The sequence below is a fragment of the Salmo salar genome, chromosome ssa28 (genome assembly GCF_905237065.1).
Source record: "Salmo salar chromosome ssa28, Ssal_v3.1, whole genome shotgun sequence".
NCBI classification, from domain to species: Eukaryota; Metazoa; Chordata; class Actinopteri; order Salmoniformes; family Salmonidae; genus Salmo; species Salmo salar.
This window is the reverse complement of record NC_059469.1, coordinates 28,815,250-28,842,421: the sequence shown is the minus strand read 5'-3', so window position 1 is coordinate 28,842,421 and position 27,172 is coordinate 28,815,250. Positions and strand designations below refer to the sequence as shown.

At 41.0% G+C, this 27,172-nt stretch overlaps 1 protein-coding gene across 2 annotated transcripts; it reads left to right on the top strand.

Moving 5' to 3' along the window:
* Positions 1-4,236: 4,236 nt before the first annotated feature.
* LOC106589822 (chitin synthase chs-2-like) lies at positions 4,237-21,508 on the top strand. Of its 2 annotated transcripts, none has more exons than XM_014180200.2 (19): positions 4,237-4,395; positions 7,780-7,915; positions 9,508-9,693; positions 10,258-11,339; positions 11,605-11,706; positions 12,192-12,356; positions 12,535-12,682; positions 12,872-12,937; positions 13,078-13,312; positions 13,689-13,889; positions 15,637-15,921; positions 18,000-18,179; positions 18,341-18,851; positions 18,976-19,145; positions 19,264-19,607; positions 19,865-19,975; positions 20,075-20,292; positions 20,556-20,622; positions 20,845-21,508. In XM_014180200.2, exons 1-19 carry the CDS (start codon positions 4,349-4,351, stop codon positions 20,914-20,916), a joined length of 4,326 nt encoding a protein of 1,441 aa, XP_014035675.2. In that variant the 5' UTR covers positions 4,237-4,348; the 3' UTR covers positions 20,917-21,508. The 2 variants fall into 2 exon arrangements, with proteins under 2 accessions (XP_014035675.2, XP_014035674.2); XM_014180199.2 differs by having other exon boundaries at positions 18,973-19,145.
* Positions 21,509-27,172: the final 5,664 nt, after the last annotated feature.

Sequence of the window (27,172 nt, the reverse complement as noted above, 5' to 3'; positions counted from 1 at the left end):
CCCCCCCGCCCACTTCCAGTCCCCCCCCCACTTCCAGCCTACCCCCCCATCTTCCCCAACACAGCTGTGGAGGAAATCATTCTCTTCGCCCAACCTAGCCTAAACTCTCTCCCCCCCTCGACCTCTTTCTCTCTCCACACGCATGCACATGAACGCACGCAGTAAGAGCTGACTCAAATGTTTGTTTACTCTGTGCCTGTGTAGGTTTATTGATTATGGAATAAACAGAAATATCAGGTAACCATGCAACCGCCAACCAACATATCCAATTAAATGATATTAATTTGCCAATCTATGGCATTTAAAACAGTTGAGTATATGAGTTATGGCCAATAGGGCAAATGATGACCAATACTGCCTACAAATCTAAGGATAGGCTTGGTCTAGTAAACCTTTTGTAATGTTATTTATTCACACTGAACAGGAACATAATACACTTGACCTTTTATTAGGGGTTATTCACATGGTTATTCACATGCAGTGTCACCTTGGGGTTGGGTTGTCTCGGTGGTTATGTAATAGTGTGTCATTTCAAAGTTCAAGTTGAATAGATGGCTGTGATTTACTGTAATAGTATAATTTAGACCTGGTGTATCAGCCGTGGGGCATGACAGACATAATAATGCCCTTTCTATTTCTGCTGAGTGGACAACAGGGACATTTAAGCTTCTATGCCAAAGTGACTAATGATCTGTGATACTGTATAAAGGTCATGAAGTGCGTCACTGTATACTGAGTAAAAGATTTTGTCAAGGGGGGATATTTTTCTCCCTGCTTAATTTTCACTTCCTTATGAATCCAAAGTCCTACCTACTGTACATTCGGAGGAAAAAAATGTAACAATTGATTAATTTAACCTCTCTGGGAAATGTGGGACGCTAGCGTCCCACCCGCGGGACACACTATTCAACAGCCAGTGAAATAGCAGGGCGGCAAATTCAAAACAACAAAAATCTCATAATTCAAATTTCTCAAGCATACAACTATTATATCCCATTTTAAAGATACACTTCTCGTTAATCCAACCACATTGTCCGATTTCAAAAAGGCTTACAGCGAAAGCATAGCATTAGATTATGTTAGGACAGCGCCGAGACAAGAAAAACCACACAGCCATTTTCGAAGCAAGGAGAGGCGTCACAAAAACCAGAAATACAGCAAAGATTAATCACTAACCTTTGATGATCTTCATCAGATGGCACTCATAGGACTTCATGTTACACAATACATATATGTTTTACTCGATCAAGTTCATATTTATATCCAAAAACCCCATTTTACATTGGCGTGTAATGTTCAGAAATGCTTTGCCTCCCAAAACTTCCGGTGAATGAGCACATCAATTTACAGAAATACTCATCATAAACGTTGATAAAATATTAAACTGTTATTCAAAGAATTATAGATACACTTCTCCTTAATGCAACCGCTGTGTCAGATTTCAAAAAAACTTTACAGCGAAAGCACACTTTGCAATAATCTGAGTACAGCGCTCAGACAACAACAACAAGCAATACAGGTACCCGCCATTTTGGAATCAACTAAAATCAGAAATAGCATTATAAATATTCACTTACCTTTGATGATCTTCATCAGAATGTACTCCCAGGAATCCCAGTTCCACAATAAATGTTTGTTTTGTTCGATAAAGTCCATTTATGTCCAAATACCTCCTTTTTGTTCGCGCGTTTAGTCCACTACTCCAAATGCAGGAAGCGCGCGCAAAATGTCATGACGAAAAGTCAAAAAAGTTCTATTTACGTTCGTAGAAACATGTCAAACGATGTATAGCATCAATCTTTAGGATGTTTTTATCATAAATCTTCAGTAATATTCCAACCGGACAATTCCAATGACTTCAAAAAAGAAAAGGAACACAGCTAACTCTCACGGGAGCGCACGCCACTGAACTCATGTCATTCTCTCAGTCATCTGACTCCAGGACCTCTTATTCTCTCCCAAGTCGCAATAGAAGCATGAAACAACATTCTAAAGACTGTTGACATCTAGTGGAAGCCTTAGGAAGTGCAAAATGACCCCACAGACACTGTATACTGGATAGGGAATCACTTGAAAAACTACAAACCACTTCCTGGTTGGAATATTTCTCAGGTTTTTGCCTGCCATATGAGTTCTGTTATACTCACAGATATCATTCAAACAGTTTTAGAACCTTCAGAGTGTTTTCTATCCAAATCAACTAATAATATGTATATCCTAGCTTCTGGGCCTGAGTAGCAGGCAGTTTAATTTGGGAACATTATTCATCTGAATTTCCGAATACTGCCCTCTGTCACCAAGAAGTTAATGATTAGATTGATTAGACACATGAACAAGGAAATAAATTATTTGAACACTGTCTTAAACTGTTGGAGTTACTAAGGTCCTCATCCATTTGAGAATTTTTTGTAGACATACTGTAGTACAAATGAAGGGTCTTTGTATACTGAGGGAGTTTTTGAACACATTCATCATTTGTAATCCAAAAGCATTTTTAAAGTGGTCCGCAAAGCAAAATCACATCTCAAGGTGTTTAAGTTTGAGTGTGGTGGGTATTTATCTATGAGGTCCTTTATCATACTATGACCTTGCATTGAATACCTGTTCATTTATGTTCTGTAATGATAGAACCAGAATATCAAGTATATTCTGAAAGCATTGTTGCTATGTAACTCATCTTGATGATGAAATTGCCCCACTGAAGACAAGTACATTTTTGAGGTGGTTAAGTTTGTACATACAGTATGTAAATTATGTAAACTGTCATAAAAGTAAGCAAAAAGATACCTCAAAATGTTAACTTTCCAGTTTCATTAATTTCTGTGAGAGACAATAAAGATGTTAAAGTGATACGTTATAAGAGGTGCATGACTGGCTGCAGGGAAGTCAGGCGCAGGAGAGCAGAACTGGGTAATAACCGGAGCAGTTTAATAAGCAAAACCAACGGCACCCAGCACGTCAAAATATGGGTACAAAATAACCCGTCGCGAACCAGTCAGAAGTGCACAAACACTTTACAACAAACACTTCCACACACAGACATGGGGGGAACAGAGCAACCAGGTGTGTGGGAAAACAGACAAAACAAATGGAAAATGAAAGGTGGATCGGCGATGGCTAGAAGACCGGTGACGTCGACCGCCGAACATCGCCCGAACAAGGAGAGGAACTGACTTCGGCGGAAGTCGTGACATACGTATTGCGGATGATCCTTGTACCTCTTTATGGGGGAACGGACAGTAAAAGAGGGAGGGCCTGAGGCATCTCAAATTGTGGTAGCTGATTAAAGTAAACCTTTATGGCTCATGGCATCAATATGTGTCTTAAAATAAAGAAAAAATTATGTTGAAAGAATAGCCATCAAATAATTTGCATACAGCGAGGGACCAGGAAAAGTGGTCACAATGGGGACAAAGTCGACGGACAAGAGACACATTTTAATACCATGTGTAGACATATTTCTCTGAATGTGTACAAGATCGGGACAAAGGATGCATGTTAGCGCCAGGTATAAACAAGGCTATACATTTCTAAAATAACTTCAATTGTTTTTGTGAAATAAAAAAGATATTCACTTCCTTATGAAACCAAAGTCCTACCTACATTCTTGGTGGATAAAAATGGAACAATCGACACATGAACAAGGAAATAAACTCTCTGAATTCTGTCTTAAGTCATTGGAGTTACTAAGCTCCTCATCCAGTGGAGATTTGTGTGTCTTATTTTCGTAGACATACTGTAGTACAAATGGAGGGTCTTTGTATACTGAGGGAATCTTTGAACAAATTCATCATTTGTAATCTAAAAGCATTTTCAAAGTGGTCATCAAAGCAAAATCACATCTCAAGGTGTTTAAGTTTTTGTGAGGTGGGTATTCATCTATGAGGTCCTTTATCATACTATGACCTTGCATTGATTACCTGCTAATTTATGTTTTGTAATGATAGAACCAGAATATCAAGTATATTCTGAAAGCATTGTTGCTATGTAACTCATCTTGATGATGAAATTGCCCCACTGAAGACATGTAAATGTTTAAGGTGGTTAAGTTTGTACAGTATGTAAATTATGTAAACTGTCATAAAGGTAAGCAAAAAGATACCTCAAAATGTTAACTTTCTAGTTTCATTCATTTCCGTGAGAGACAATAAGGATGTTAAAGTGTTACGTATTGCGGATGATCCTTGTACCTCTTTATGGGTGAACGGACAGTAAAAGAGGGAGGGCCCGAGGCATAGCAAATAGTGGTAGTTGATTAAAGTGAACTGACGCATGCCAATACCTTAGTACTTCAGCAAATGGACTAGCACTAAGGTCCACTAAGCTGTACCACTGAGAACAGTGAAACATGGAGGAGCTCAAATTCAGAGGGAGGAAAAGGGAAGGAAGGCACAGGTTAGTTTTATTAATCAAAAATAATTTAATTCAGTTCATGAGAGAATAATTTCAATCAAAACTGTTAGGATTCACAGGGCCTGATCTTGAAAATAATTAGCACTGTAGACATGGAAAAATATTCTACCTATACTGAAATCACACTAAATAGAAGTAATACAACTATATCATGATACAACGATACTATGTACTAGATATCATTTACCATTATTGGGAAGCTAATGACAATTTAGTTTTGAAGATATATAAGGAAGAAAAGTTGAACTCCGCTGCTTTGTTCTGATAATGCTGGAATTATCCTCGGCAGTGTGTGAGATGTCACTAGAAGCTGTTATAATTGATCTATTACTCTACGGAGGATATAGTGTTATAACAATAGATATTAGATCAATACTGACATTGTTATATTGAAAGGAAGCCGTTTAATAGGAATTTAAACACCACTAACATCTTACAATGTAATATTTGTTAAATGACTACACACATATGCTTAGAATAAGTGTTTTGAGACATTAGAATGAGCATGATAGATGCATTGCAATGATTTCATGCTTTAGGATCAATAATAGCATGCAATTATAGGTATGTAAACTGATCAATAGATGAAAAGTTTTAAATATATAATTGTTAGATACTACTGCACTGTTGGAGCTAGGAACACAAGCATGTCGCTACACACGCAATAACATATACTAAATATGTGTATTTGACCAATACAATTTGATATATCTTTTTTAAATGACTGAATCTGTGGATTTTTGTCTAATACTATCCGTCTAAAAGACCAGGGGTTCGCAATCCTTTCTGGTAACTCTACCCACAATTACATTTTGCTCTGCCTGAAGTAGGGGAGACTGGAGGACATGTTTCTATTTTACTCTATTGCTCAGAGACCACTTGAACTAGGTCAGTCATGTTTTGATATAAGAAAGGTACATATGTCTCCTAATCATTCATACCATTTATAGGTATGTACTTAAGATGGTCGGATGACAATACCGAAAAGACTGGACGTAAAATTTTCCCCGTGGCACGGGCAATTCTAACAGTAGTTGGGATCAAATGTGACACCCAAAAAATAAACCAAATAAATGTACTTAACTTCAAAAACATTTATGTTCATGAATCATCATATGTAATAATTTTGCTAGAAATATTAGTATTTCTATGTAACTTAACCAATAATTACAGTAACACCCATGTTTGTACATGGCCATTTGGTTCTTCTCAATACATCTGAATAGTCTGATGGTGCCCAAATGATATCTGTTTACAAATTCTTTGGCACTCTACAGGACCTCAATGCTATTTAAAGTTAGTATTTGTAAATTTCATGTATTGTCACGACCGTCCAAAGGAGCAGACCACAAAAACAGGAAGAAAAAAACCCTACTTAAATATGATCTCCAATCAGAGGTAACGAGGACCAGCTGCCTCCAATTGGAGATCAACCCAAACAACCCCAACATAGAAATAGAAAATCTAGAACTTAAACATAGAAATAGAAAACATAGAAAAACACAAAACAACCCCTGTCACGCCCTGACCTACTCTACTATAGAAAATGACATCTTACTAGGGTCAGGACGTGACATGTATAATTCATACAATCTTAAAGTTAAAATCACTTGTTTTCATAATTTGGCTGCTTGGCTCAGGGTAATTTTAACACTACTTTACAATTTCCCCCAACCCAGCTACCATGACAAAACCTCATGTGCTTAGTAACAGACAATATTAGTGACAACGTCATTCATGTCAAAGTTTAGCCAACATACTCTACACTATCGATCAAACGTTTTAGAACATCTACTCACTCAAGTGATTTTCTTTATTTTTACTATTTACTACATTGTAGAATAACAGTGAATACATCAAAACTATGAAATAACATATATTGATTAATGTAGTAACCAAAAAAGTGTAAAAATATATATAAAAATAGAGTGTGCAAAGCTGTCATTAAGGCAAAGGGTGGCTATTTGAAGAATCTCAAATATAAAATATATTTAGATTTTTTTAACACTTTTTTGGTTACTACATACTACATAGTTTTGATGTCTTAACTATTATTCTACAATGTAGAAAATAGTACAAATAAAGAAAAACCCTTGAATGAGTAGGTGTTCTAAAACTTTTGACTTATGCTAGTAAGTAAAAATACTTTCACCCCTAAAAAACTAAAATTTATCAATTAAACATGCAAATAGTGAAATATTTGGCTGTGACTTTACAAGCAAGGAGACAACCCAAATGTGCATGTACTGTGTTTCATCACTCTAGCTTGTTTGTATTTGGAGAAATTCAAGGTGTTACAGTGTTATGGGTCTTCCAACTACCCCCTGTGGATAGGTTGAGAACCACTGATCTAGAACATCATCAACAGTCTATTCAGATCAATTATTTGAGATAACACGTCAACATTTTGTCCCCTCGTTCAATTCAGTTTTATTCAGTAAACGTGGTGGACATGAGGTTGTTTACATAAGGCTGATATAATGGATAATGGTCATATCTTAATTAGGGCGATTCACCATGTAGGGCTGGTCACAATTGGGTTGGGTGCGTTTGGGTGCTTATACTGGCGCCATAGTTATGTCAAAGCCAAAGCTCATTAGATAAGGTGAGGCTGGCTGTCTGAATACAGACCGACTGGGCATCAGTCACGGTATGACATTGTCAGAACCTACTGCACCCAATTAGCAGTTTCATTTCCAATTCTACTGATTCAATAGTGGCTCATTTAGTGTCACCTTTGCCTGACACCCATAAACACTGAGGCTCCTTATTGCTTTTATAAACAGGTTACCAACATCAGAGCAGTAAAAGAGCAGTAAAAATAAATGTTTTATCATACCCGTAGTATACGGTCTGATATGCCACGGCTGTCAGCCAATCAGCATTCAGGGCTCGAACCATCCAGTTTATAATGGATGTTATATGATGTCACTTGTGACTTACTTCCTTTGACCCAATGATGAACTACTAAAATAATTTACAGGCGTAGGATCTTAATTAGATTACCCTGTTGAGCAGAAAATGTCATGCACAGCAGGAAATGCAAAGGCTTCTAAAGTTTGTAAAAACGAAATGTATCAACCCTTTAAAAAAATGTATAATGTTAATTATAGTCCACACAATAATTCACATTTCCAGTTGCTGCAGGATTATTTTCTTGCTGTGAGAAAATTAAGATTCTACATATGTACATTCCCATCACTGGATATAACATATCTTCAAGTCAGACATTACAGTAACACTCTATACAGCTACACTTTATAAAGGGTTTATAAAGACTGGAAGTTATTATTTTAAGGACGGTTTATGAAACAGTAATGAACAGTTTTAACAAACTGTTTGAAATTGTGTTTAATACTGTCACAGAGACACCTGGGATCCATTCCAGTTGAATCCCATTGGTGCTGAGAAAGAGGAAAAGAGAAGATGCTTTGAGTTGTTCCAGCACCTGGTGGCAGCGTTCGTGGGGATAATGGTCCTCTCCAGTGCTGTCATCAGCAAGGTGAGCCAAAATGAGGGACCAGCACCCAGTTTAGTGTAGACAGGATACATCTTATGTCAGAATTGACTTTTTATAACAGGTGAGGAGAACTTACGCAGCAGGTTAGGATAATTAACGTAACAGGTTATGACAATTAGGTTAAGATTAGGAAAAGGGTTAGGATAAGATAAAATGCAAAAGAAATATCAACTTTTGACATCAATTTATTTAATTTTCTTTACTTTTACCCCTTTTTTTCTCCCCAATTTCGTGGTATCAAATTGGTAGTGTCACGATTCCCACCGACGGTGGCGCCCCCTCCTGCTCGGGTGGCGCTCGGCGGTCGTCGTCACCGGCCTATTAGCTGCCACCGATTCCCTTTTGTTTTTCCCTTTTTTTTATTTTAGACACCTGTGGTCAATTAGCCATTAGAAGGGCTATTTAGTTTAGCTGGCCCGCTCCTTGTTGTGCGGGATTAATTGCTGTATATCGACTGTCTTGTTCGTGTCGGCTTGGCATTGTCGCACATTGTATTTATTCCCCTGTGTTTGGGAACTTTGTTTTTTCCTTCAAAGTGTTATTAAAAACACCACTCCCTGTGCTCGTTGCTTCCTGCGCCTCATTCCTGCAAACGCGACTACCAACGCCGTTACAGGTAGTTACCGTCTTGTCTCATCGCTGCAACTCCTGTACAGACTCGAGAAAAAGGCGAAGGTCAAGAGCCACGCGTCCTCCGAAGCACAACCCAACCAAGCTGCACTGCTTCTTGACACAATTCCTGCTTAACCCGGAAGCCAGCCACACCAATGTGTCAGAGTAAACGCCATAAACCTGGCGACCGTGTCAGCATGCATTGCGCCCGGCCCGCCACAAGAGTCACTAGAGCGCGATGGGACAAGGACATCCCTGCCAGCCAAACCCGTACGATGCTGGGAAAATTGTGCACCGCCCCATGTGTCTCCCGGTTACGGCCGGCTGCGACAGAGCCTGGACTCGAACCAGGATCTCTAGTGGCACAGCTAGCAACTGCGATGCAGTGCCTTAGACCACTGTACCACTCGGGAGGCCCTTGAGGTCAATTTCACATAAACTGTATCACATCTAGCATTGACCCCAGCACCATGAACCTGGAAACTACTGGATCAAGCATAATACCTCCTGTGATGTCATCTCATAATAAAATATAGATATATCGAATCCATACCATATCAGATACATTCCCACAACTCAGCATTGATGAATAGTATACAAGGGAAGGGGTATGGGTTCTTTATGACACAAATCTGAAATCTGCGAATTGTAATTTGGAACATATCATACCAAATGGGTGATGGACATCCACAAAGTAATTCACACCATACAAAACATAAAATATCATACTAAATGGGGCCTCAGATTTTTGTACAGAATAATACGAAATGCTCTGAGACCAGGTTGACACCCTAGACACTTAGTACTCTCCCATCTGTTTTTTTTCTCTCTAACACATACACTGCTAACACTATGAAGGAATTGTTCACACTCATTATGTAGATCAGTGTTTAAATGAATGAATCTTAGGTTTTATAATATTAGGAGTCTGATGTCAGTTGTGTTTACATCTAACCCGCCAGGGCTCTCTACTGGTTCTCTCCACACTCTCAAGCCCCACATCGACTAGGACTTCCAAGGAAAGACAATATTACATGCTCATGCTGGTGGGCTGTTTGGTGATGCCCAACCTGCTTGTGTTCCTCAAGTCACTGTGGAAATGCGCTTTCAAGAACTTCGTCCCACCAAACATGAGAACTATGGGAATTGTAAGTAATATTACACAATTTGACTTCTTGGTGATCTTTGTATGTCTTAATTGCTGCTCAGATTTCTTGCTGTCAGTGTTGGGGAATTCATTTCTAATCTATGCAGTATTTTCAGTAGTTAGTTATATTCTCACCATGTAGCGGTGTAGCTAACTACTGGAACTACACACTACTTTTTTTCTGCAAAAAGAAAAGAAAATAGGGGAGAAGTAGGCAAGAATTTCCTTTCTTTTTCGGCATCATACTTGCCTAATTCTCACTTGAAACATTGTGTTTGTGTTAAATAGGCTAAATTAAACATTCTGTTAACATATGACCGCAAAGTAATCTGACCTTGCAATTTGTAGTCTATGACATTTCAGATTTACATATGATAATATTTCATGAAGTAGTTTGGATGTAGTGAGCTCCTTTTTCAAAGCAACTTTACTTTTTTAAGGGTAGCTTTAGTGTAGCTTCTCTTCTTCCAGTGTGAAGTAATTGGTAGCCTGGTAAACTATATTTTCAGAGTAGCTTCCACAACTCTGCATGCTGTCAATACAAACTTAAATGTGTATTTTTCAGGTGTGTGGGATTGAATGCTTGGTGTCTCTTGGGACCTCCATCCTGGTGCTGGTGGTGATGCCCCAGTTTGACGTGCTGACCAACCTCTTTATCTCCGGGGGAGTCTGCATGCTTTCCTCAGTCCTACAGATTGTATTTCGTCTGCAGAGAGAGAACTGGAAGATCATCTTCCCCATTTGTTCTCTTATGCTTGTCCTGACCGGCTACTTTCTCCTTGGGGCAGATTATTACGTCCGGGTAACCTCTTATGTATCAGGCCAGGAGAACGACTGTTATTGGTATATTGGCATTGCAGTTTTTGCATCTTTTTTGGTTTCTCTGAACTGGTGGGAAAACCCAGTGCAGGCGAGCAACAACATGCATGAAATGCTGGCTGAGTTGGACACCTTCAGAGACTTTGTATTTGTGATATCGAGTCTCCTAAGGATTGTAGTCATTGCTGCTGTGTACCTCATCTATCACGTATTGATACAGAAAAACATTGTATGGTCAGATTTTGATTTCACCCCTAAGGCCGATGAAGATGAAAGTACAATTGCGAGGCATAAAGAGACCCTTGATATTGGTCTTACTGTACTTTTCCTTCAAGCCTTTTTCTCTGCTGCATGCCATTGGTTTGGAGTGGTGGCTTGTAAGATCCACTCTGTGCGAATGAGCTTCGCCTTCCCTGTCTGTTTTACCGGGCCTGCAGTTCTCATTCTCGGCATGATCCTTTTCCTAACGCAATCTCAATACCTAGCTGAGGCCGACACAAGTTCTATCATAGACTTTTGCTCGAGTCTAGTTGACCTGAGCACCAAGAACACCAGCACAGTCGTGATGCTGGAGCTTACAAAGAGCATCTGCAGGACTTCTTTGAGTAGCCATTACTGGACCTGGCCTTTCTCCCTACTTGCGCTGGAGGGCATTTGCATGTGGCTCGGGCTCATCACATGCACCTACTACGTGTGGAATTTCAAGGTCCAGAGGATCGAACGCACAACTGAGCTGTTTGTACGACGCCTCTATGAATCTGCCTTCATCGACCTGTCTCTGCTTCTGAACACCAAGATGAAGGTTGTGCAAACGAGGAACCAGGAGAGGCAAGATTTTGCTATTTAATTGATTAAAAGTCCATGTGGTTTAAGACTTCACATTGCAACAGTGCAAATAGACATTTGTTCAGTAATTGTTGAGTTTTGCCGACAGTGCACTATATAAGAAAGAGTCTTAGTGGTAGTGTGCTGAAATACACTTACTGACATTAACTCTGATCACTCTGCATTCAAACATGATTAGAAATGGTTCTCTCTCCCCTCCTCCATCCAAACATGTTCTCCTACTTTCCCCATGTTTTTCATTCTACAGTAGTGTTGTTGACGACGTGGAGAATTGTGTCATTTACCTCTGTGCAACAATGTGGCATGAGACCTACGACGAGATGTTGAAGATCCTCACATCCATGTTCAGGTATTGTGCTTATCAATTTCGCTGGCTGTGTTTGATATTTAAATATTTCTTACCCTGAAAAGTTATTTAATATAAATTCACAATGTTAGTGTGTGTGAATGAGTGTGTGTGTGAGTGAGTGTGTGCAGCAGAGACCTCTTGTATACAACACAAGACAATGACCCCGTACACACCGCACTCAAGTTGTATAACTCATGTAGCCTTCAACACATTTGTCACTTGTTGTGATAAGAGTTTTTCTGCACAAATATAATTACACAAGCGTTGTGGAGACATGTTTGTACAGACAAACTCTCCATTGTATTACAAAAATATCAGTTATATCACAACCATTGTGTGAAATGCATTCCACATCAGTTGTACAATCTTAGCGTGTACAGGACCAACAGACTTTGACAAAATACAATGAATGATAAGGAGGTGATTATTATAATGTTTAGCATAAAAATAGGATGTTCTCTTAACATGTGTCTTGATGGTTTCAGGTTGGACCGGTACAGAGGTGACCCAAAAGAGGAACATAAAGATGTTTTTGACTTTGAATGCCACATATTTGTAGATGACGCATTCATGATAGACAAGGAGACGGGCAAGAAGTTTATCAACGAATATGTGACCGATCTCATTCATGTGGTCATAGAGGTTTACAGGTAAGTGGACATTTTGTTTTTCTTTGCACTTTACTCCCTATAAACCCAGACCAAGTGTCAGTTAATGAGCACAAGCAAGCTCTACTTTAAGATGCATTCACTATAAATGGGGGAATTCTATAAATCCAAAAGACTGCCAACTGTTTCATAATGAATCTTGAATATTTGTGTATTTCAGGGTATTCACCAATAAGGAGCCTGATGATGTGTCAATTATTGAGACTCCTTATGGTGGGCGATTAATGTTTGTGATGCCAGAAGGAAACATGCTGTATTTCCATTTGAAAGACAAACAGCTAATCAGAAACAAGAAGAGATGGTCACAGGTGGGCAGGATGATTTTCAAAATGACTGTATTCCATGATTTCACCACTGTTTACCTACATTCTTTAAACATACTTTAATAACTTTTCTTGAAGAACATGAATATATTGTAATTGCTTTTTTTGGTTTTAGTATGGACACACTTGAGGAAAATGAAATGGTTATAGGTTTGCATCTGACATGTCTTTCAGATCATGTACCTGTACTATCTGCTTGGATGGAAAGGATACATTGTCAAGAATCCTCAAAAGATTACGGTATGTAATATATTTAATGCTAATTTCCATGTTATTGCCTTTAACCCCGCAATACAGCTGATCTGTAAATATGAAAAATCAGTAGCGAGCCATAGTTTCCCTAAATTAATGTGTATGATTTTTGTATCTGTCTTCTACAGAGACAGAATAATCCTTGCCGTGCCAGTCTCATATCACTGGATGGGGAGAGTTTCCTGTTGCCACAGCATGACAATGACAGTAAGAGAAAACACATCTCTGATGACAATACCTACATCATGGCCCTGGATGGAGACACAGACTTCCACCCCGCAGCTCTGATATTACTGGTGGACCGACTTCGGAAGTACAGCAATGTGGGTGCTGCATGCGGAAGAATCCACCCTACAGGAATGGGTGAGTAGAGCTGATGTTGATACACCCTTTACCAAAGAGTTAGGGGATCCACTCAGATATGGCAATGTCCAGCATACTGTATATTCCAAGTGCATCTATCCGTATCGCAGAAGCGTTGCGAAAGATCCGCGTTATAGCTCGCTTGAAATGTAAAGCCAATGTTCCCGCGTTCGCGGAGACTGCATCCACGGTAAACGCTGCATATGTCGACTCAATCGGAAATTAAGTTGACATCTTATCGCGGATCTTCTGCGGTACTTCCACGACACGGAGCCCCTAATCCAATTCCCACCATAACCACTGATAGATAATATATCAACATGTCTCGCTACCGCTACAGTATAACTGAACTGACATGCATTGATTTCTATTGTAGGTCCAATGGTGTGGTATCAGAAATTTGAGTATGCTGTTGGTCACTGGCTCCAGAAAACAGCTGAGCACGTGTTTGGTTCAGTCCTCTGCAGTCCTGGATGCTTCAGCTTGTTCAGGGGATCAGCTCTGATGGATGACAACGTGCTCAAGAGATACACCACCACTGCAACTAGAGCCTCTGAGTATGTTCAATATGATCAAGGTGACTACTTCCTTATTCTCCCATCAACAGCACTTGGTTGTCAGTATAGGCTACTGGAGTATTAGACTATACAACAGGAGGTTCATAGAATGCTTTATCACAGTTTCTTCAGCTATTTATGTTGGCTTCAATCGACCAAAGGTGACATAAACTCAGCAAAAAAAGAAACGTCCCTTTTTCAGGACCCTGTCTTTCAAAGATAATTTGTAAAAATCCAAATAACTTCACAGATCTTCATTGTAAAGGGTTTAAACACTGTTTCCCATGTGCTTGTTCAATGAACCATAAACAATTAATGAACAAGCACCTGTGGAACGGTCGTTAAGACACTAACAGCTTACAGACGGTAGGTAATTAAGGTCACAGTTATGAAAACTTAGGACACTAAAGAGGCCTTTCTACTGACTCTGAAAAACACCAAAAGAAAGAAGCCCAGGGTCCCTGTTCATCTGTGTGAACGTGCCTTAGGCATGCTGCAAGGAGGCATGAGGACTGTAGATGTGGCCAGGGCAATAAACTGCAATGTCCGTACTGTGAGACCCCTAAGACAGCTCTACAGGGAGACAGGGTGGACAGCTGATCGTCCTCGCAGTGGCAGACCACATGTAACAACACCTGCAGAGGATCGGTACATGCGAACATCACACCTGCGGGACAGGTACAGGATGGCAACAACAACTGTCTGAGTTACACCAGGAATGCACAATCTCTCCATCAGTGCTCAGAGAGGCTGGACTGAGGGCTTGTAGGCCTGTTGTAAGGCAGGTCCTCACCAGACATCACCGGCAACAATGTCACCTATGGGCACAAACCCACCGTCGTTGGACCAGACAGGACTGGCAAAAAGTGCTCTTCACTGATGAGTCGCAATTTTGTCTCACCAGGGGTGATGGTTGGATTTGAGTTTATCGTCGAAGAAATGAGCATTACACCGAGGCCAGTACTCTGGAGCGGGATCGATTTGGAGGTGGAGGGTCCATCATGGTTTGGGGCGGTGTGTCACAGCATCATCGAACTGAGCTTGTTGTCATTGCACTGTAACGCACATCTCAATGCTGTGCGTTACAGGGACTACATCCTCCTCCCTCATGTGGTACCCTTCCTGCAGGCTCATCCTGACATGACCCTCCAGCATGGCAATGCCACCAGCCATACTGCTCGTTCTGTGCGTGATTTCCTCCAAGACAGGAATGTCAGTGTTCTGCCATGGCCAGCGAAGAGCCCTGATCTCAATCCCATTGAGCACATCTGTGACCTGTTGGATCGAAGGGTGAGGGCTAGGGTCATTCCCCCCAGAAATGTCCGGGAACTTGCAGGTGCCTTGGTGGAAGAGTGGGGTAACATCTCACAGCAAGAACTGGCAAATCTGGTGCAGTCCATGAGGAAGAGATGCACTGCAGTACTTAATGCAGCTGGTGGCCACACCAGATACTGACTGTTACTTTTGATTTTGACCCCCCCCTTTGTTCAAGGACACATTATTCCATTTCTGTTAGTCACATGTCTGTGGAACTTGTTCAGCTTATGTCTCAGTTGTTGAATCTTATGTTCATAGAAATATGTACACATGTTAAGTTTGCTGAAAATAAACGCAGTTGACAGTGAGAGGACGTTTAGTTTTTTTGCTGAGTTTACATATTTACTGGCTCATTAAGTGTTCCTTAGAGATAATCACTAAGTGTGCAGCTGTCCTAGGACCTGATAAGTATATTCACTTCCTTGAATCTTCCCTTTTCCCGCTGGCCAGGTGAGGACCGCTGGCTGTGCACCCTGCTCCTCCAGCAGGGCTGGAGAGTGGAGTACAACGCTGCGTCCGACGCCTACACCAACTCCCCTCAGGAGTTCAAAGAGTTTTACAACCAGAGGCGGCGCTGGGGGCCGTCTACTCTGGCCAACACCCTGGACCTCCTGCACAGTGGCAATGAGACGGTCAAGAGGAACTCTTCCATCTCCAGACTGTACATCTTCTACCAGATATTTACTGTCAGCTCCTCCATTCTCGGCCCTGCCTCTGTGTCTCTGATGATAGCAGGTACCTGTTCTGTTCATTCTTGTTCGTTGTCTAGCTAACACTCCCATTACCCCTAACCATCTAGCTAACCCTCCCATTACCCCTAACCATCTAGCTAACCCTCCTATTACCCCTAACCATCTAGCTAACCCTCCCATTACCCCTAACCATCTAGCTAACCCTCCCATTACCCCTAACCATCTAGCTAACCCTCCCATTACCCCTAACCATCTAGCTAACCCTCCCATTACCCCTAACCATCTAGCTAACCCTCCCATTACCCCTAACCATCTAGCTAACCCTCCCATTACCCCTAACCACCTAGCTAACCCTCCCATTACCCCTAACCATCTAGCTAACCCTCCTATTACCCCTAACCATCTAGCTAACCCTCCCATTACCCCTAACCATCTAGCTAACCCTCCCATTACCCCTAACCATCTAGCTAACCCTCCCATTACCCCTAACCATCTAGCTAACCCTCCCATTACCCCTAACCATCTAGCTAACCCTCCCATTACCCCTAACCATCTAGCTAACCCTCCCATTACCCCTAACCACCTAGCTAACCCTCCCATTACCCCTAACCACCTAGCTAACCCTCCTATTAAATGGCCCTAACCATCTAGCTAACCCTCCCATTACCCCTAACCACCTAGCTAACCCTCCCATTACCCCTAACCATCTAGCTAACCTTCCCATTACCCCTAACCACCTAGCTAACCCTCCCATTACCCCTAACCATCTAGCTAACCCTCCTATTACCCCTAACCATCTAGCTAACCCTCCCATTACCCCTAACCATCTAGCTAACCCTCCCATTACCCCTAACCATCTAGCTAACCCTCCCATTACCCCTAACCACCTAGCTAACCCTCCTATTACCCCTAACCATCTAGCTAACCCTCCCATTACCCCTAACCATCTAGCTAACCCTCCTATTAGCCCTAACCATCTAGCTAACCCTCCTATTACCCCTAACCATCTAGCTAACCCTCCCATTACCCCTAACCATCTAGCTAACCCTCCCATTACCCCTAACCATCTAGCTAACCCTCCTATTACCCCTATCTATCTAACCCTCCCATTACCCCTAACCACCTAGCACTCTTTTATGTCTAAATGTTGTTAACCAATACTCATTATACGACCTAGAGTAACTAGAACTGAAGTGCCACATTTTCCCTTAAGTCAAGTTGTTATATATTTAATTTTTTATTAAGGTGTATATCAGATTTAATACTGCAGATCGATTGTTGTTTCTGTCAATGTAATTGTCTGTATCATTTCCAATCCCCCATGTATATTTTTTTGTAAATACTGTATATTTGTTCCCCGGGCGCCGAAGACGTGGATGTCGATTATGACAGCCCCCCGCATCTCTCTGATTCAGAGGAGTTGGGTTAAATGCAGAAGACACATTTCAGTTGAATGCATTCAGTTGTATAACTGACTAGTTATCCCCGTTTCCCTAAAATATACAGTGTATATTTTCCTTTATTATTTTCCCCTAACCCAACCATCCCTCCCTAATTGGAGTAAACTAATGGACTAAAATACTTAGGCTTTTACTTCCAGCTTATTCATACTATATACATTTCACGGACACAGTATATTTTACATTAGCTTTATTTTGTTTGTTTTTAGTCCCACCCTTCAGCTTCCCTCAACCCCTCCCATTTATCTCTGAACACCATCCAGTTTTGATTTCTAGCTGCCATATATTTTTTCACTGTTCTGTGATGTTTCACAAAAGTTCTGAACCTTTCTATTCTCATAGTTTCTACAGATTGTAAATGAAAAATTAATATTTTTGCTAAGAGTATTATATTATCGATTGGGTGATATACAACATTCTATTGTCAAGTTAAGTATTTCGAATTGTCAGTAAGTTCAAAAGCTCAAAGTCAGGCAGAGAGCCAGCTGGGACAAACAGTATAAAGTATGCCTACCCATCAGTTATGACTTTTGCTTTGATTCAATAAAACCAGAAAAGTCATGAGGTGAAGATGAGGTCAAATTGTATTGTTTTTATGTGCTATGATATACAGATCTCCATCCCAGGAAGTATTCACTCTTTTTTCTGTCTTCCTCTTTAGGTGCTTTTCAGTTTGTGTTCAAAATTGAAGGAACCCTGTCCATCATCATATCAGTCATCCCACCTATTTTCTACCTGTTAATTTGTTTTTTGGCAAAACCAAATGCCCAGATCACCATTGCAGCCATTATGAGCGTGTTGTACGCCTTTCTGATGTTAGCATCATTCTTCGCCATCATCGGTAAGCTTTGGCAATGACTCTTCACATGATCATTCACTCAACACACAGAACCAAGTTGTTTATGCAAAGATAAAGGTTACCTATAATCCTTTAAAGGGTGGCGGCTGGTGTTAAATGAGTCAGACTGTTACGATACACATTTAATTTCATGCATTCCCCAGGTGACATGGCTATGCAGGGCACATTCATCACCCCAACTGGCCTCTTCCTGATTTCCATGGCTGCCATGTACCTGGTGACAGCCATCCTTCACCCCCAGGAGTTCAGCATGATCATCTATGGTCTGATGTACTTCATCTGTATCCCCAGTGGCTATCTCTTGCTCACAATCTACTCCTTGGTGAACATGCACATTGTCACATGGGGCACTCGAGAGACAAACAAGGAAAAAGAACAGAAGAAGACCCAGAATGTTCTCTGTGATCGAAACTGCAAACTTTGCTGTTGGGATATGAAATTACAAGTCACCCAAGAGACTGATAACTTGATGCTCCAGCAACTCCAGCAGGCAGTCAATCCAAACACACAAGTCACCCAGCAAGCGGTGCATGAACAGAAGCCCAACACCAAGGAAGTGAAAAACAATGCCCCAAATGAAGAAAACAATGAGGAAATAAGTCCAGAGCTTTTAGACCGCAAAAGAGCCAAGAAAGACTTAGAATATGATACAAGGCATGTACAAAACATTTCACAAAGGCCCAAAGGACCTCGCTCATATACTGTCTAAAACAAACGTCTATCAAATGGACGGCCTGTTGTTACCTGTTGTAACATTTCATCCTCTTGTTCACAGCAGTGTTGGCAGGTTTGACAGCATTCCTAAAAAGGAGAGCGCCTATTCCAGCATTGACGATGACAACGATGATAACGATGATAACCATGACGATGACGATGATAATATGCTTTATGACGGTTCGCTTTATAGTGGCTTCACCGAGGAAGAAAGAGAATTTGTACCTCAAAGTGGTAGGTGGTTCAGTACATGAAAGATTATAGCTGTAACCTACAACATAAAAAAAGTCAGTATGTAACTACAAGTTGAATTATAAATCAACAGCACCTCTACACAATTTGCTTTCAATAGATTGGGTTCAGCCTGTCAAGGAAGAGTTCCTGAAGAAATTGACCTACGCCAACATGAAAAGGAACCTTCAGGAGCAGATCCGCTACACCCTGAGAAACAAGAACCAGGAGGATGTGTGTGAGGAGCTGGTGATGATGCTGACGGACACGGTGAACGGAGAGCTGAAGGACAAGGTGGGCCCAGAGGACGTGCTGAGCGACAGCCAGCTAGAAGAGCTGCAGTACGCCCTAAACGAGGCCGCCAGGAGGATCCTGAAAACCAACCGAATGGAGAGGCTGGAGAGGAGGGTAAAAAGAGCCATAGAGAAAACCCTCATTGCTCCACAGGTGGAGAAACTCACTGAGGTAATGTTTGAGTGAAAACACACCCGTTCATATTGTATTTAATGTTATATTGTATTGCCTGGTGTCTTACCGGTGCAGCTCCGGACGTTGTTTTCTCTACATCTTTGACCTGGGATGGACTTCAGCAATAAGTTGACTCAGTACTCTGGAACCAGGCCCTTTGAGTGATAATCTGAAGAACAGACAGTGTTGAGCAACAATGTGTTCCAATAAAAAGAGCAAATATACATACCATGTTTCCCTATGCATTTTGGCAGGATGAACATGACTTTTGGAAGAAACTGCTTGAGAGATACCTCGCACCTATTGTTGATGATAAAGCTCATAAAGAGGAGGTGACAAGGGAACTGAAGTCACTACGAAACAAGGTGGGCTTTTCTTTTTTGTATGCTATTTATTTACTATGTTACTATGTTAAACACACATGGCTCATAGAAGGATCATATTTTGTTTTTGTTGTTTTACAGGCAGTGTTTCTGTATTTCATCATCAACGTTTTGTGGATTGTGGCCACTTTCTTTTTACAAGCCATTGGAAATGATGTGATTAGTATCAAGATTCAGAAAGTCTGGCCAAATGGCACATCATCAGGAGAATACCTGAAGGTGGAGCCTCTCAGTCTGATGTTCCTCTTGTCATTCGCTGTGCTTCTCGTGGTGCAGTTCCTGGCTATGCTTTACCACAGGTGGGCAAACATTTCTCATTTCTCAAACACAAAATAATATATCTACATAACACCACCATTCCAAACATGCATAAGAGGACAGAAATGTCAAAATAAAAGGCAGAAAGACAAATAGAATAAGATTACAATCTCATGCTGTGCGTCTTATTACAGTTTAACACATTTTTTTACTCTCAATGCAAGCAAGTGATTAGTTTCAGTTAATTTATGATGAGTCTTGATGAAATCAAACTAAAAGTACACTGTGTTGTTTCTCTTTTCAGAGTTTATACTCTTATCCACGTGGTGTCGTACAGAAGCACAGAAAAAGACTACATTCCCAAAGACGAGGTGAGTGACATCTGCTAATCCAAACAACAAGGAGGATAAAGTACATCTAATCGTCATCTACCTGATCGTAGATTATTCATAATTTCAGTAATTATGGTGCAGATATACTGAATATCTAACAGGTTAATAAATGATTTACTCGACGTCGTATGAAAAACAATTATTATGAAGACCTAAAATGCTTCTTGTTGATCATTTTATTTCTCTCTTTTGCTTGTGCAGGAGGACGAGGAGGGGATGATTCTTGAGAACCAGATAGCCAACGGCCTTGTGATCACCAGTGATGACTTGTGAAACTGGCTTTTTTGCGTGCGTGTTGTTACTGAATGTTCCATGAAACAAAATAGTGGCTTTGTGAAGTGTTTTGCACCTTTGTCTGAACATAATTCAGATATACATAGCAGTAATGATACTTATGATACTGCAGCAGTGAAATATGAAATGTTACAACTATCATTAACGCAGTTATCCAATGCCTGAGTTTTCTATAAAAAGCAGTTTCAATATTGAATAACAATGAGCAATAATAAGATGTAGAATGAAAGTATTGTAATTCAGCCTGATTGGATGTGCTTACTGGGAAACAGCCGATATCATGATCATTTAATACATAACAAAATCATTCAACATATCCAGAGAAATATATATACACAGATGCATACTTCTACGACTACATGAGCCTCCATTTTTCAAGGGGAAATGACCCTTTCTAAACGTATGGCTCTGAACCTATCCAACTGAAGAAAACGTTGGTCTTGCAATCTTTCACAGACGGACAATGTAACACATATTGTGAACATGAAGTAAATGTACTAGTATTTATACTGCAATATTTATGATATGACTGCCTATGTTGAACTCAAATAAAATTTACATTTCTAATAGATACTGTATTACCAATCAAAACATTAAATGGCGAATGCATGTGGTGATTAGGGTTGTTACGGTGACCGTATTACTGCCACACCGACGGTCGCGAGTCATGATGGTAGTTAAATTCCACGTGACCGTTTAGTCACGGTAACTAGGCTTCTTCAAGCTCTGATGCTTCTGCTGGTCATTAGTAGCCTACGAAACTTGCTAACTGCGTGGTACTCAGCACTCTACTAGTGTTCTTCTTATCACTCTGACATCAATGCAAATGTCATCGAAAATCTAATCAAACACTTCATGAGAGCCCATGAGCTCATGTTGAGCAACATTTCTATGCAATTGTGTGAGAAAATAGAGTGACGGCCTCTATTAAAAAGAGGAGGATCAGATGAGCTTTCTATAGGCTAGGCACGTTGCTTCTCTTTAAAACAGGAGTATAGCATTCCTTGCTGGCATGAAAATTAACCACGGGAAAAGCGTCCTCCATCCGCTGCCCGTTTCGAGACAGGTGCATGATAATGGTCCATTCTAAATCAAACCAATTTCACACATATTTTATTTAGTATATGTGAAGACAAGAATAAATCAAGAATAGTGTGACGATTGAAATATTAGCCTATCACTTAGCCTATGAATGATGCCCAGCTTAAACCTCTATGTGATGGGTGTCCCTAAACCGGGACGGTTGTTGCTAACGTGCGCTAATGTGACTAGAATGACGTTGTATACAATAGCCAACTTCCGGGACATAGACATGCCTTATAAGGGCAGAAAGCTTAAATTATTGTTAATCTAACTGCAGTGTCCAATTAACAGTAGCTATTACAGTGAAAAAAATACCATGCTATTGTTTGAGGAGAGTGCACAACAACACAAAAGTTTTTATCACGGCAACTGTTTTGATACATTCACCTCTGAAGGTAAATAATGTACTTACATTCAGCAATCTTGCTCTGATTTGTCATCCTGAGGGTCCCAGAGATAAAATGTAGCATAGTTTTGTTTGATAAAATAAATGTTTATGTTCAAATGTAGGAACTGGGGTCTACAGTTTGACCCCATTGCTGTCTCTGGCTCCACACCCACCTCGCCCGGCCATCTAGATGTGTGAAAGTGTATACGCTAATGATCCATCATGTATGACATTCCTGGGGGTGTGTAAACTTAAATGTTTTATTACCCTAGCATTTTTGTATGTTCTCTATAGTTATGTACTTGAAATTGTATTAATTAACCAATTCGGCACATTTGGGCAAACTCCTGACAGACTTGATACAAAATATTGTGCAGTAATGTAATTCTTCACTGGATCAGTATGACACTTTGCACACACACTGCTGCCATCTGGTGGCCAACATCTAAATTACACCTAGACTCCAATCTGAAAGTATGGCCTTTCTCTTGCATTTCAAAGATGAAAAATCATTTAAAATAATAATAATCAAACGTGTGCTTTTTTGTTTGTATTATCTTTTAACAGATCTAATGTGTTAAATTCTCCTACATTAATGTCACAGTTCCACAAAGTTCAAAGTGTTTCCTTTAAAATGGTATCAAGAATATGCATATCTTTGCTTAAGGTCCTGAGCTACAGGCAGTTAGATTTGGGTATGTCATTTTAGGCGAAAATTGAAAAAAAGGGGAGGATCCTTAAGGCAAACAGCGCATACTTTTTTTGCAACTTTTTCTAATCGTAGTTGCACACCTCATGTAGCCTAGCCCATAGGCCTATATGTTTTGATAAGGTTTGTATCACAACTAAAGTGGCCAAATAACTACTTAAAATTCACATTTCACATTTTAGTCATTTAGCAGACGCTCTTATCCAGAGCGACTTACAGTAGTGAAGGCATACATTTCATTATTTTTTTTTAGTAATTTTCTTTTTTGATGGATGGGGGTTCCACACTCTGTAGGAGCTGTGATGGATGGGGGTTCCACACTCCGTAGGAGCTGTGATGGATGGGGGTTCCACGCTCTGTAAGAGCTGTGATGGATGGGGGTTCCACGCTCTGTAAGAGCTGTGATGGATGGGGGTTCCACTCTCTGTAGGAGCTGTGACGGATGGGGGTTCCACTCTTTGTAGGAGCTGTGACGGATGGTGGTTCCACGCTCTGTAGGAGCTGTGATGGATGGGGTTCCACGCTCTGTAGAGCTGGAGGGTTGCCGTCCAGACAGGCAGACAGAGTCATGTTTATTTCACTTGTTTAGGTAATAAACATGTGTTTCCCATGCCAATAAAGCCCTTTGAGTTGGAGCCAGAGACACAGACAGACAGAGACAGACAGAGACACAGACAGTCAGTCCCCTACCACTACTATAGCAGGCAGTAGGGGGCAGGCTGGGGACAGCAGATATGCCCCGTCTCTGTCGTCATGGTGATTTACACCTGCCCAGGGCCCTGTGACCAACCATCAGAACTACAACACAATGTCTGTCTCAACCAGACCCCCACCTTGGAGAGAGAGGAGAGAGAGGGAGGGAGGGGGAGAGGGGGAGAGAGAGGGGGAGAGAGAGGGGGAGAGAGGGGGAGAGAGAGATTGGGAGGGGGAGAGAGGGGGGAGAGAGGGAGGGGGGAGAGGGGGAGAGGGAGGGTGGGGGAGAGAGAGGGAGGGAGAGAGAGAGGGGAGAGAGAGAGGGGGAGAGAGAGAGGGGGAGAGAGGGAGAGAGAGAGGGAGGGGGAGAGGGAGAGAGAGAGGGGGAGAGGGAGGGAGAGGGGGAGGGAGGGGAGAGAGGGGGAGAGAGGGGGAGAGAGAGAGGGGGAGAGGGAGGGAGAGAGAGAGAGGGAGGGAGAGAGGGAGGGAGAGAGGGAGGGAGAGAGAGAGGGAGGGGGAGGTAGGGGGAGAGAGAGGGAGGGAGAGAGAGAGGGAGGGGGAGAGAGAGGGAGGGGGAGAGAGGGAGAGATGGAGAGGGAGAGAGAGGGAGAAAAACCTGTATCCTCTACTTGTCTATGGTGGAAAGGAAGAGGTTTTGAAATGTTGACTGACTGAAGATGAAAATGAAGCACATTAATCCGCTTTACAGCGGGTGTAGTGCCTAACTGGCATACACACGCAGCGCGTGAGTTTCAAGTTTGGGGAAGATCATTTTAACCATAAAAAGGCACTTTTATAAAAAAAATAATAACATGCATAATCAAATTTGTGTTCAATTTTGAGAATGGTGTTTTCCTGCTAATGGAACATTTGTGTATTTAGCCTACTGCCGAGTGCGCATTGCTGTGCTTATAATGTGAAGAAATATCCTAATAGTTTATCAACATTTTAAGCTAAACGTTCTGATCTGTTGAGTCAGCCTCATTGCTTAAAACAGGTTTTTTGATGTTGGTGGTTGTATTAATTTGGGATCTATCGCATCCCACAACTGTTCCGGCCTATGTTTGGAATATTTATTTCTCGCACAGAATAGAATTGGTTAACTTTTGTACTATGGGGTATAGTAGATTGACATAGGCTAGTGCTTTTACTGTTCGTTAGGCCTACTTGTTGGCTGACGAAAAATAAATGTGGACAGTTCTTCCAATTGCTTCAATATGTGCCTCGGAATTGGATAAGGACACTCGTAGTTGCGTCCCCGATGTGTCGGTCTTCACTTGTGGCCAGTGAGAAAGACCTGATCACGTGACAGAGAGCCATGTGAGTGGGAGGTGCTTCTGCATGCAGTAGGGAGAAGGGAATTATAATTATTATATTCAGCCCAAGGCCACTGTCCGCAAAAGGCATTGATTTTTTTAGGGGAATTATGGCCACACAAAAGGGATGCTGCCAGGAAATTCTAGGCATTATCAAGTGCTTGTCAAACTGTGAATGAGAGACTGATGAAGTGTGTACAGCCTGCACAAAAAAACAAAGCAGAGCTCATGCCTTTCGTGTGACTTTTTTCAAATCATCATTTGAGTGGCTTGGAGAAAATCATTTGGAGAAAATATCCTTTCTATTTTATTCAGCTATGTTCAATTGTATTCTTCATACTATAAAATTAAGCCATGGAATTCTAAGCAAATCTTGTCTGCTAAATGAACTAGTGTTTCCCCTGAGCCATATGGCGAAAGCCAGATCAGGGCCTAACATAAGAACAACGCAGAGGATGCTGTTCTGTTCTTCTGAAATAGACTTTTTCTTCATATAATGTTTCTTTAGACCTGTCTAAAATAAATCATGGATTTCTTAGACTTTTTAAAATGTAGATGTCCCAAAGGTCTGCATCAGTGGCTTGTAGGCTATGCGTGGAAGCCAGGAGATTCTAAATGTGTTTATGTCAATTACTATGAGACCGGCAGATATTTCCTTGACAATCACCGGCTGACAAAATTCCATGATCGCCGTAGCCCTAGTGGTGATAAGCAGATATGTCTAGCTTCACCTCAAGTGTCATTACAGAAATTAACAAGACATTTAAGATAAAATCATGATCAGAGAAGATACTGTACCATTTCAAAGATATTTCAGTACATGTAACTAAAGCAGCGTGTTCACTGTTGCCTTTCATCAAGGTCATTCACAATGCAGCCTTCCTGGAAGAGTTGATAATAATAATACATTTATTTTACACTGAACAAAAATATAAAGGCAACATGCAAAAAATGTAAATATTGTACTGAGTTGCAGTTCATATGAAGAAATCAGTCAATTGAAACAAATTAATTAGCCCCTAATCTATGGATTTCACATGACTGGGAATACAGATATGCATCTATTTGTCACAGATACCTTTAAAAATGGATCAGAAAACCAGTCAGCATCTGGGCAGACCACCATTTGCCTCATGCAGCACGACACATCTCATTCGCAAAGAGTTGATCAGGCTGTTGACTGTGGCCGGTGGAATGTTGTCCCACTCTGCAATGGCTGTGCGAAGTTGCTGGATATTGGCGGGAACTGGCACACACTGTCGTACATGTGGATCCAGAACATCCCAAACATGCTCAATGGGTGACATGTCTAGTGAGTATGCAGGCCATGGAAGAATTGGGACAATTTCAGCTTCCAGGAATTGTGTACAGATCCTTAGGTTAACGTCAACAAACCGCTCACCCACATGACGCCATACACGTGGTCTGCGGTTGTGAGGCTGGTTGGATGCCAAATTCTCTAAAACGATGTTGGAGGCGGCTTATGGTAGAGAAATGAACATTCAGTTCTCTGGCAACAGCTCTAGTGGACATTTCTGCAGTCAGCATGCCAATTGCACGCTCCCTCAAAACTTGAAACACCTGTGGCATTTTGTTGTGACAAAATTGCACATTTTAGATTGGCCTTTTATTGTCTCCAGCACAAGGTGCACATGTGTAATGATCATGCTATTTAATCAGCTTCTTGATATGCCACATCTGTCAGGTGGATGGATTATCTCATTCATGGCTTGATGATTAGAAGTTAAATCAGGTCTGCTTGTCCAGGTTAACAATAAAAGTGTACTTTCCGTTAAAAGTAACATCTTAAAGTCGCTTTAAAATTTTTTATATACATAATTTAACTAAACAAATGTATGGATCGGTCAGTTCTTGGGCGAAGGTCTTCCACAGCTTTAGTTATCAGTCATTATGAAGGTAAAAGCTCATCAGCCACTTCATGGATATCAGACATATTAGGGTCAGTGTAAGAGGAAGTTTAATTCATGGTACATAGATAAGGGTTTATTCATTATATTCAGGAATAATGAGTCCATGGCAACACAC

Coding starts and splice junctions, on each gene's coding strand:
- LOC106589822 (XM_014180199.2), top strand. CDS start 4,349: ATGGAGGAGCTCAAATTCAGAGGGAGGAAAAGGGAAGGAAGGCACAG. Junction 11,340..11,604: donor CAAACGAGGAACCAGGAGAG/GCAAGATTTTGC, acceptor TTCATTCTACAG/TAGTGTTGTTGACGACGTGG. Junction 15,922..17,999: donor TGTGTCTCTGATGATAGCAG/GTACCTGTTCTG, acceptor CTTCCTCTTTAG/GTGCTTTTCAGTTTGTGTTC.